This window comes from Eretmochelys imbricata, chromosome 3 (assembly GCF_965152235.1).
Source record: "Eretmochelys imbricata isolate rEreImb1 chromosome 3, rEreImb1.hap1, whole genome shotgun sequence".
Classification (NCBI taxonomy): domain Eukaryota; kingdom Metazoa; phylum Chordata; order Testudines; family Cheloniidae; genus Eretmochelys; species Eretmochelys imbricata.
The window spans coordinates 196,026,808-196,039,157 of record NC_135574.1 but is presented as its reverse complement, the minus strand read 5'-3'; the positions used below and the strand labels follow the sequence as shown (position 1 = coordinate 196,039,157).

Sequence of the window (12,350 nt, the reverse complement as noted above, 5' to 3'; positions counted from 1 at the left end):
TAACATGCTTGAAGTGAAGGAGATATTTTCTGAACAGTCATTTTTAAAAGTACTGTAACCTTTCCATCTTTGTTAAATCTTTTCCATATGAGCAGAAACAAATGCAACAGAGCAATAGGCAACTCTGTAATTTCTATTTTTGAAAAGTGTTTACTCACATAGTTTGAATAAATTAATTTGAAAATAAAAATTAAACTACAGTATATATAGTCTGAATATAAATGATTAGAACAACTACAATACAGGGATTCCTTGTTGCATAAGTCTCATTACTTAATGCATGAAACCGGAAAAATGTCAAAATCAATTATATTTCTTTGAAATGGTGTAACAGCAGTTACTTATACATGACAGCTACTTGAACTTATAATACAGGTTTCCTGACACATACATTTCCTGAGTGAACCAAACAATATATATACGTATCTTTTTAAAATGGAGAAAGAATTCTTGACAGTAAATAATTCATGACTTCTAAACACAATTCAGTTTGTTTTTATCAAGGAAAGTTCAGAACAGCTTTGTGATAGGATAAATTAAAGCTATGCTACAGAGTACGGGAATTTGCTACTATCAGTTTATACCGTACATATTTCCAATCCAAAGTAGAGAAACCAGTTTAAAAAGCTAGTTTAAAAAAAAGCTTACCTCAATCCTAAAAGGATTATTTGAATGTTTGTCACAAAGCATGGTGGATTAGCCTCAAATTCCATGTAATGCACTGGCCTTTTCTGGTAAGGGATTGGTGGTGGTGGCGGGGAGGGTGGAGGGGCAAAGAAAGAGGAGCATTTTGAGGGAGGGATATTGAAAGTGAGACTAAAAACGGACTTAATCAGCCATGGTGTGAGTAACTTTTCTGCAAGCTTCCTCCACCTCAAGCGCCATGAATACAACTCAATCGGAGCTCTTCCTGAGCACAGACTGCCAATTGTGCCAGTTTACATGATGGTTTGGGGATGTGGACAAACATCTTAGCTCCAAGGCTGCAATGTCTTCAATTGTCACCTAAATACATATTTGTACCCAGCTCCGTGGAGCTGAAAGGCAAAGTGTATGAAGCCAGTGTGCCATCTACCCACCCTGCATACAAATTAAGGGATTAGACTAAAAGCAGAATGAATAATTTTCTTTAAATTGAACACAGCTTTCTGGCTAATTCATGGCTTTTTTCTATTCTAACAGTGAAGAACAGATGAGTCTTGGCTGTTCGTTTTTTGTTGTTTAAATAAATAAAAAACCTCAAACATTGCTAATGGTAAATAAAAGATTAGTTAACAGAAGGAGAAAAATCCTTAAACTAGTTTAAAATTGCATATTCAAAGAATCAGGTAAATGTTTTCCTGTGACCAGTTCTTTTATTATAGTCCTACCCAATGGACAGACATTTTAAAAAGTCCATCATAATTATCTTGTGTGAGTTTAAAGCATATTTTTACACCAATGTAATTTGCATTAATTTTGTTTAAAAAGCATTCGGCTACTCTAAGAACTCAATAGTACTCTAGATTTTAAAAAGGTACTTCTACAGTTTTCTTCTAACCTTCCTCCATCAAGGACTATTCTATGCATCCAGTCAATGGATTTCACACACTACTACCATGCTCCTCCTCTATCAAAATGCCATAAGATAATTTCAATAATAAAGATAAATAGAAAAAGTTAATATACATGTTGCTATATTTTACAATGTTTGCATCCAAGCTGTAAACTAATGTCCTTTGAACTGACCACATTTACCCACAGTTATACACCGCCCCCCCCCAAAAGCAACTTTTAACACACCAAGGACATGTCATTCAAAAACATTAAATTGAAGGCATTGAATTTCGCTATGCATAAATTCCCTCCCCTTCTCCAAAAGTAGACATTAAACAAAGTCAGGAACTTTCCCTTTCCTCCCCATAATCTCGTTGTTTCCAGGCTTTTCCTCATCTAGAAAGGGATTTAGCTGCTATAACAAAACAAAACAAAAAAATCTTCATTTTAATGCAAACTGTCAAAACCCAGAGAATATGAAATAGACAGTTTGTTTAAAATCAGAATTGCTTAGCTTATAAATTTAATGAAGTCCTGAGAGACACGCGTATTAGTCAAGAGGTCCTTGGAAAATAAGTCTGATGTAACCCTGTTCGCCAGCCAGCTGATGTGCACAGAACGGACAGGCTGCATGAAAAGTGTGAGTACCATGAGGAAGAGGAATTTGGGACCAATATGCAGTTGTTTTTTCTGAGCACACATGTCCACATGGGCTGAACGCATGAGTTGGAGGTCCTGCATCTACATAAAATCCAGCTTCACATCCAAGCCACAGAGGCACATAGGGGCCAATAGAGCGGCACATGGGACATTCTCTATCCTTCCCATCTCTTTCCTCTTTGTTTCCCCAGTTGTGATAGCCGTGTACGTGGCCACAGTTCAGATACACCCACGGTTGCTTTTCATCTACAACATCTTTCCTCTTCATACTAGGAAATGCTAATGTGTTAAACCCTACAGGGCACTGAGGCCTGGCGGCATTTATTTCTTGTCTTAGAGCTTCCAAGTGCTTCACCGTAGGAGTGCGTGAAAGGCCTTCGGCAGTTCGCCACAGCATCGTTGCTCCACACAGATCGATTAATGAACCATCTTGGAGTTGGTTGGTTTCATTCTCAACCTGGGATGGAAATGCACACAGATCACAAAGTTACTCAAACTGGCTGTATAGATTTTGAAGAAAACAACTGTAAAACCTGGCTAGGGAGCTCCGGCCAAGAGTTTCAACTAGCAGTGATTTTGGGTGCTCAATCTGAGATCTGAAAGAGCTTGATATTTAGAGGGTAGGTGCTCAGAATTATTTGAAAATCAGGCACCTTTAACTATGTCTCAAGTTCAGGACCCTAAAACTGAAGCCAACAAAAGCACCCACATGCCTAATCATCATGAGCTCCTTCCTGATCATGCATCCAGCTAAGTCGATTAAAGAAAGAGCAATAGTTTGCCATGGGAGCAAGCAACATTAGTTTTAAGTTAGTAGTAGTGTATGCAAACAAACACACACACAATCAGCACACCATCTTTCCTAAACAAATGCACCACAACTTAAAACAAGTAAAACATCTGATTTAAAAAAATTTTTACTCAGGAAAAAAAAAAGTCATATCAAGACAAGTCTGGTTTTATATCTCATGCATCTTTCTAGAGCAAGGTTTACATTACATTAACTCTGAAACATCCAAAGAACTGTGGGAATTCCCCTCCCCCACAAAATGAGAAAAATGTGAGTAAAGATGCAAGTGAAAAGGGAGGGTTAGGAAATAATTTTAAAAACTTTTAAAAAGCCCACATCATGATGTAGCAAAGCTTCCACTGCTCACAGACCAACATGCTAGACTGGGCCACTAAATTTAGCACAGCAGTGTAGACATACAATAAATGAATGATTTAGGGCCAGATTCTGCCAGTCTTACTCGGGTTGAGTAGCATCTTACTCCATGAGCAGTCACTAAAAACAGAGTAAGGCCCTATACTGTTTAAGTCAATCAAGCATACTCTGGCCCTTATGTAGCCCTAGGTACAGCCTTAAACAATGTATCTGTATCAATTATGCAGCATAAAATGTTATTCACTACACTTACCATTTTTCCCCTCTGCTGAGCTGATCTGGTTTCACGGAGGCTGAACACATTTCCACACACAGATATCTCCCTCCATACCCCTGGTTTGGAGTCTTCAGTAAATCCATTGCGCGGATGCATAACAAGAACTCCATTTGTGGTTAACCCATCCATCTGTCCATCGGATGTCTTCCACTTGGCAGCTTTTTCCTATGAGGAATGACAAAGACAGAACTTCCATTCATCTGTTATTCTGAGGTATAAACTAGTTTAAATATAAGCCTGCACTGAGCTGGGAAGAGAATGTGTCTCTTTACCCCAAGAAAGATGTTTTTCGATGAGTCAAATCCCGCAGCGTATATTCTTGCTGTAAAAGGAGGGTTCCGTTCACATATGATTCTGCAAGCAAACCTTGATATAGTGCTCTGTACGGACTGTGTATCTGAATTACTCTGACTTCCAGGAACAGTATCTGTCACTACGAAGTCTATAGGGCTTTCTGTTGACCGGCCAATCTGAGGAGGGAAAAACACACATGACTTAGAAGCTACAGTACAAAATATTTAAAACTTAAACATTTTAAAGTGGTCAAGAATAAACCATGACCTTTCAGAGACTAAAGACATTTTACCACCTGAGACTAACCCCCTCTGAACTGGTAAGTTATTCCACCTCTAATTTGATTGTAGCGTTGCTGTAGCCATACTGTCTCATAAAATGGGACCAGTGTAAGTAAAGTAAGGTATCTTTTATTGGATCAGCTTCTGTTGGTGCAGACTACAAGATTTCGAGCTTCACAGAGCTCATCTTCAAGTCTAGGGAAGGTAACAGAAGTGGCTAACCCAAATACAAGTTGGGGCAGATTGTTAAGCATAACAGGTTCACACATGCTGTAGGAGACTTCTTAAAAAGTAGGAGGCAATTAAGAGTTGGCAGGCAGTGCAGTGTGTTACAAATTGTTGTAAAGCAGTCTCTCAGAGTCCATGGACTTTAGCATCTAGCAGAGTTATGCATTTAAGTTCCCAGGTTTGCCTTTTGAAGGTGTGCAGGTTTCCTTTGAGGATGAAGATTGAGAGGTCAGATATGAAGTGATTGCTTTATGAAAAGTGTTTGCCCACAGGTGATATGGTATTTGTGTCTTATTTTTCTGTTGGAGTTCATTTGAGAGCGTAGCAATTGATTTCATGCACAGAATAGTCGAGGTACACCACAAGTTGCGATAAGATTCATGGGTTTTATATGTGCCAGACAGGTGTATTGTGGGTGATATTAACCATTGTAGCAGTGGAGATATGTCTGATGGTTTTGCATCTGTTGTCACTTTGAGTTGGTGTGTCCCGATTGGTGGGGAGCTAGCTACTGGATGAGCAAGACAAAGTTGGACGGTTGTTTGAAGGCCAGAAGCAGGGTTTGGGAAAGATTTCGTTAGGATGTGGTCCCCATCAAATATGGGTTATAACTGTTTGATGATACCCCATATGGATTCTAGTGTGGGGCTTTAGGGGAAACTAGGGGTAATACTTAGTCCTGCCTTGAGTGCACGGGCCTGGATCAGATGATCTCTTGAGGTCCCTTCCAGTTATATGGTTCTATGTGGTCAGTGGGTTCCCCTCTTTGTACTGAAGCAGGTTCTCCCAGGGTATTTTGGTGACCCTTTCCATGATGCAATCTACTTCTCCAGTGGAGTGCCCTTGTTAAGTGAAGGTTGCAAGTATGTTTAGGTGTGTATCCCAGACTTTGTCTGGAGCAAGTCCTGTATATTGTGTGCCTGGCTGTAGATAGATTTCTTAACGTGTCTCGAATGGTTGCTGGATCCATGAAGGTAAGTGTGGTGATCCAGGGATTTCTTGTATATAGTCATATGTGGGGTTCCATTGTTGAAGCTGATCATGGTGTCCAGAAAGTTGATGCTACTGTGGGAGTGTTCTAGAAAGAGACTGATGGACGGGTGTCACACTTCAGGTGGCTGACTTTCTATCAATCAGGACCTTCCACAGAAACACAAGGGGCTCATTTCCCTTGTCTTCCTTCATAAAAGATCTTTACCTAAGCAGGTTTCTCACCTATATTCCATTTCCAGGTATTTCAACTTGTTGGTTGAAGAAACCATCTTTCTCAGCTTGCAAGAGCCTGCCCCTTGTGTCTGTCTAGTGATAGATACCAGACATGACTTCTGTCTTGCTTATGTCTTCCAAAGTTCAAGAGACAGGATGACCTCATGCTGTTTTCCCCTTCCTATGCAATTCCGATTCTCCTGTACATAAATGGGGCTTCCACTGTTTTGATTCCACCATACTTAATTTACATAGGAGACAGGTATATAGCTGTGACATTGCCTCCTGTCTGGGAGAGACGTGTTACCCCTTTGTTTGGGCACAAACTGTAAAGCTGAATATCAGTGAGTACCCATAATTTCTTATATAGTGTTAATACATACACAGTAGAACCTCAGAGTTATGAGCACCTCGGGAATGGAGGTTGTTCGTAACTGTAAACAAAACGTTATGGTTGTTTTTTCAAAAGTTTACAACTGAACATTGGACTTAATACAGCTTTGAAACTTTACTATGCAGAAGAAAAATAAATGTATAGTTTACGTTTAACAATACTGTACTGTATTTGCTTTTTGTGTGTCTGCTCCTGCCTGTTTGTGTACTTCTAGTTCCAAATGAGATGTGTGATTGACTGGTCAGTTCGTAACTCTGGTGTTCATAACTGAAGTTTTACTCCATTTCACAATGACATTAATGACCAGTGTGTTATTAAATTTCAAATATATTACATCACCTTTTAAATAAATATCATGACACTAGTGTGGGAGGTGTAGTGAGTAAGTCATGCTGGATAAGAATTGCTGACACAGTAGTGAATCACAAATGGGCCCATGTCGCAATGGGTGATGGGAAATTTCTGAGGGTGTTTAGGTTATCTGTCCGGAAGATGAACACATCAGTGTATCTCAGGTATATCATTAGTTTCATGGCATATTATTCCAGAAATTCTTCTCTGAGGTGGTCCATGAAGAGGCTGGCATGCTGGGGAGTCATCCTAGAATTCATGGCTGCTCCCCTGGTTTGGACTAACATGTTCGTTGTTAAATGTGCAGTTGTGGGTGAGAAGGAAAAGGATGAGTTTGGCAAAGTGTTTAGGGTGGATTTTTGAGTGTTGTGCATTGTCTTCTAGGCATTTGAGGCAGGCAGCAATGCAATCATGGTGAGGGATGTTGGTGTACAGGGAGGTGACATTCACATGGCAGAGTGTGTGTGTTCTGGGGGGTCGTTAATGTCATGGAGTTACTGGAGGAAGTCTGTAGTGTCTTGGAGGAAGTTGGTTGTGTGTGTGGTGTGGTTTAAAGGCTGTTTCTATGAGTCCTGATACTTCTTCAGTAAGAGTTCTATGGCGAGATACGATGGGTCTGCCTGGGAAACATGTAGAATCTGGGGTGGTTTGTGAGGGATGAAGTTGGAGAGTTTTTCTTGGAGTTGTTTGGGGAAGGATTTGATGGTAATTTTAAATTCCTGTACGAATTGTGGTGTGGCATCTTAGAATTCATTATAAAAAGTGGTGTTAGAGTTGTCTGTTGGCCATGATTAAAGACTACAATGGTATCCCCTTTGGTTGCAGGTTTGATCACTTTCTGGTGGCTGGATTTCAGATACTGTATTACTATCTTCTCAGCAGTAGAAAGATTGGGTGAACTGCAATATTTGTTGAGGATTTCAGAGTATCTTTTCCTGAAGCAACCAATCTAATGATTTAGTGTGTAGTTTCCTCTGCTGTGGGACATCCAGTCAGATTATTTCTTTTTCTTATCTTATTCGGTGGGGGATGTGATAGTTGTGGGTGGCGTCATCTTCACTGTGAAAGAATTCCTTGAGGCACAGTCAGCGGAAGAATTCTTCTAGTTCTCCACATGTTAGTGTGGCATCACGTTCTATGTTGGGGCAGAATTTAGTCCTTTAGAGAATGATACTTTAGTTTCAATTAGGTAGAGTCTGATAGGTTGAGGATGCTGAGGGGCTGTGTAGCATCCACGTGCTGGGACCTGCTGTCTTGGGTTCTCTGGAGTTGTTGTAGCTGTTCCTCTGTTGGATGGCTGTCAGCTTTTTCTTCATCATCATCATTTTGGGTTTTCTGCATGATCTTCAGGTACGTTTCTTGGGATTTTTTCCCCTTCCAGTGTGAGATTTTTGTTTTCGTTTGAGATAGTCCCTTCTGGAGTATGTAAGGTGCAGGAGATGGTTCCTTGACGACCTCTAAAATTTGGTTTATTCAGGAGGCAGAAAGCAGCCAATAGAATAAAAAACTGTAGTGAAGTCAGATGTGACAGAACTTCCCCCTGGGGGCAGTCGCATCAGAAAGGTGAGTCCCATTATCTAAGTCAGCAGATCAGCAGCTGCAATGTCAAAATAGTGGGAAAGTGATCCCTTTAATCATGGTGGGAGGGGAATGATTGAGCCCCTAATGGCTGCATGAACCCACCATATGTTCCAATTCTTGACGCCAGGTTTAGGACCTATTGGAAATACAGATTAGAAAGAATACCTGGAACATGTGAGTTCGCCCTCCAGTTCTGATGGGGCATTGGAAAGCAGGGTCCTTCTTGTTAGGAGAGACAAGGTACAAAAAGCTTGCGTTTACAATGAAATCCCTGCCATAACAGAAAAAACATTTGGGGCGGGGGGGGAGGGAGGGAATCTACCTTCAGTGCATTTGCTGACAAGGTAGTTCCCCCTCTTCTGGTTGCAAACAATTGGCTGAATTAGGTCTTCAGTGCAGACCTATTCAACACACCTGAGTATGGTGGGATTGCATGAAACTGACTATCCTGTCAAACAAGTCATTGGGTTTGTTACAATGCTTGAAGAGTTTAAAGGGAAGTTTTTACCCTATTGCATCCAGGATGTTCAGATAGCCAGATCCAAATGACTGGGGTGCTACTGAATTCGACAACTTGCTGCCTGAGCTCTCCTATTCCATACCCATTTATGGAACTGACAGACGACCCCTCTCTCCCAATTTTCATGGTATAGTGGATTACATTACTACAAAAGCGAAAGAAAGACTAGGCACTTGGGGGTAGTTTTTGGTGGGGAATGGAGGGGTTTGCTGTAGGGGATGTGGGGAGTCAATATATTTCTTCTATTGCATGTACTCTGCTTTCTAGGCAGGATAACTCATCAGTCCACATGGACTGCCACAGGTGATTTTAAAGAAGCCTGCCTGAAGAACATTTTTACAAAGATAGCTTATTTGTTCCCCCTCTTTAGATGACCTGTGGAATTACAGACCAAAAATCAATCAGACTAACTTCAATACCAGAAAGATACTGAAACAAATGACTAAACAATCAATTTTCAAGCATCCAGAGGATCATAGGGTGATAAGTCATGCCAAATTGACCTCATTTCCTTCTCTGATAGGGTTACCGGCCTAGTGGAGGGGGGAGGTGTAGACATGATGTACCTTGATTTTAGTAAGGCTTTTTATAGTCCCAAATGACAATCTCATAAGCAAACAAAGGAAATGTGGTCTAGGTCAGTGCTACTCAAGTGGTGGTCCGTGCACATTGGGAAAAAAAATTGCCGGTCCCCCACATCAGACAGCTTGAGAAGCACTGGTCTAGGTGAAGAATTATTATAAGGTACCTAGTTGGGGAAAGGAGAAAAAAAAATCATCACTCAGTATTTATCAGTGGTTCACTATCAAACTGGGAGGATGTATCTAGTGGGGTCCCGCACTAGTCAATATTTTCACTAATGATTTGGATAATGGAGTGGAGTATGCTTATAAAATCTGTGGACAGCACCACACTGGAAGGGATTGCAAGCCAGGATTAGAATTCAAAATGCCCTTAGAGAACTGATCTGAAATCATCAAGATGAAATTCAACAAACAAGTGCAACGAACTACAGTTTGGAAGGAAAATAATCAAATGCACAAATACAAAATGAGGAATAACTGGCTAGGCAGTAATACTGCAGAAAAGGATCTGGGGGTTACAGTGGATCAGAAATAAATCAACAATGTGATGCAGTTACAAAAAAGCCTAATATTCTAGGAGGTATTAACAGGAATGCTATATCTAAGACACTGAAGATAATTGTTCCTCTCTACTCAGCACTGGTCAGACCTCAGCTGGAGTACCATGTCCAGTTTTGGGAACCACACTAAGATGTGAACTAACTAGAAAGAGTCCACAGGAGAGCAACAAAAATTATGAAGGATTTAGAAAACATGACCTGTGAGGAAAGGTTAAAAAACCAGGCATGTTTAGCCTGAGGAAAGACAAATGGAGAGGGAGCTGAGAATAGTCTTCAAACGTATTAAGAGCCGTTATAAAGAGGACGGGGATCAGTTCTTCATGTGCACTGAAGGTAGGACGAGAAGTAATGTGCTTAATCTGCAGCAGCAAGGAAAAGTTAGGAAGTTTTTTTCCTAATGTCTAGCCTAACTATAAAGATAGTTAAACACTGGAATAGAGTAGGAAGGTTGTAGAATCCCCGTCATTGGAAGTTTAAGAACAGGTTAGATAAACACCGGTCAGGTATTCTTGGTCCTGCCTCAGCACAAAGGGATGGACTAGATGACCTCTTGAGATCCCTTCCAGCCTTACATTTCTATGATTCTGTGTTGGGAATCATTAAGAAAGGGATAGATAAGACAGAAAATACCATGTTGCCTTTATATAAATCCATGGTATGCCCACATCTTGAATACTGCACACAGATGTCATCGCCCCATCTCAAAAAAAGATATACTGGACTTGGAAAAGGTTCAGAAAAGGTCAACAAAAATTATTAGGGTTATGGAACAGCTGCCATTTGAGGAGAGATTAATAAGATTGGGACTTTTCAGCTTGGAAAAGAGAACATAAGGGAATATGATAGAGGTCTATGAAATCATGACTGGTGTGGAGAAAGTAAATAAGGAAATGTTATTTACTCCTCCTCCTAACACAAGAACAAGCGGCCACCAAATGAAATTAATAGGCAGCAGATTTAAAACAAACAAAAGGAAGTACTTTTTCACACAACGCAGTCAACCTGTGGAACTTTGCCAGAGGATGTTGTGAAGGCCAAGACAAAAACAGGGTTCGAAAAAGAACTAGATAAAGTTCATGGAGGATAGATCCATCAATAGGTATTAGCCAGGATGGGCAAGGATGGTGTCCCTCACCTGTGTTTGCTAGAAGTTGGGAATGGACAAGAGGGGATGGATCACTAGATGACTGCCTGTTCTGTTCATTCCCTCTGGCACACCTGGCATTGGCCACTGTCGGAAGATAGGATACTGGGCTGTATGGACCTTTGGTCTGACCCAGTATGACTGTTCTTATGTTAAAAAAACCCCTGTTTTGGTAGCTCAGTCATGGAAAATTAGTTTAACTTCAACACAGAATTCAATCACTGGAGAGAAGGAACAAACCCTCATTTTTAAAAACAGAACCCTTTCCTTTTGAGGAAAGCTGTAAGAGATATTAAAAGTATGCTGTGGGCCCAATTCTGTTTGAATACGCAGACTCCACTGAAGGCAATGGAATGACTTCGGATTTACAGTGGTGTATCAGAAGTGGGCCCTACATGCCAACATTTCACAGTACAGAACTCACTCAAATATTAGACTTTCTTGAAAAAGTTTGTGCTGTTTTTTCATAGCACAAAATAGTTATTGGTCCAACTAGTCACACTTGCATTTCCACTGCACCTACTAGTGACTGATTCTCAAAGCACTTTGTAAGCAAGATCTTAGCTTCAAGCTCCCCCTGTGAGACAGTTATCCCTTAGTCTCCATTTTACAGAAGACAGATGAGTGAAGTGACTGGCCACAGCCATAAAGGATGTCTGTGGCAGAATGAAGAGTAGAACCGTGCTCCTTGTCCTGGTGGATTAGTCACAAAAACGTTTTACCTTCAAACACTGAAAAAAATTTGAGCGAGAGCACGTCTTGTGCCATTTTCTTATAATGGTAAGAAAAATATATACTGCACATGCTTTACATACCTGAAACATATCAGTGTTGCTGTCATGTGTATATTCAACCACCACCGTCTGGGCCCGAGACAAGGTATACGATATGCTATGTTGGTCCTTGTTGCTTATTGCCTATAGAAAATTAAATTAAAAATAAAGAATATCTGAGCATCACAAATGAAAACAAACACTAGTCAATTGACAAAGAGGAACAACCCAAGTAGACTTATAGTAGTTAGACTGATAAGTCAATGCTCGTGTTATTTTGTAAGTTAAAAGATCGCAAGAAAAAGGCACAAAAATTGTGGCTTCGCTGTAGACAGATACTGATTTTAAACATGACACTCACACAGTACACCGTCTGAGTCTTAATTTAATGGTCTTAATTTAATTTTTTAGCAATCTAGAGGTTTTGCATTTTAAAAAGCAATCAAGGATATCCTGGTAAAAACCACAGCACTCAGATTTCCCAGACCTGGCACCCTAGAAAGAATGTGAGTGGAGTACAGTAAGCATCAGTGTGCATTCCATGAGCTGTGCTAAGTCCATGAGAGTTGTATATGGCCCCCAAACTAGAAAATTCAGTGTTTTACTATCACCTGCAACCCACTTAGTTATTTCAAATACTATTCAGCTTTGGAACAAAGAGGTGATATTTATCCAAGCTATGATAAAAAGGGTGAAGTAATCAATATGAGACGTTAGGTAAATGCTCTCCTCACTACATGGCTATGCAAGACACCAACATCTAGAGCTCTGGGGGAGACTGAAGCCACCTCTTACA

At 40.4% G+C, this 12,350-nt stretch overlaps 1 protein-coding gene across 2 annotated transcripts in view; it reads right to left on the bottom strand.

The window, feature by feature from the left end:
- Positions 1–295: 295 nt before the first annotated feature.
- The window catches only part of PELI1 (pellino E3 ubiquitin protein ligase 1), a 55,590-nt gene continuing 43,535 nt past the window's right edge, over positions 296–12,350 (bottom strand). For both annotated transcript variants that reach the window (XM_077814043.1, XM_077814044.1), the window contains exons 4-7: positions 11,597–11,698; positions 3,911–4,108; positions 3,615–3,803; positions 296–2,653 (exon numbers count right to left, since the gene is read on the bottom strand). In XM_077814043.1, coding sequence (XP_077670169.1) covers positions 2,087–2,653; positions 3,615–3,803; positions 3,911–4,108; positions 11,597–11,698 — 1,056 coding nt within the window. In that variant the 3' untranslated portion in view covers positions 296–2,086. The remainder of the gene's footprint in view (positions 2,654–3,614; positions 3,804–3,910; positions 4,109–11,596; positions 11,699–12,350) is intronic.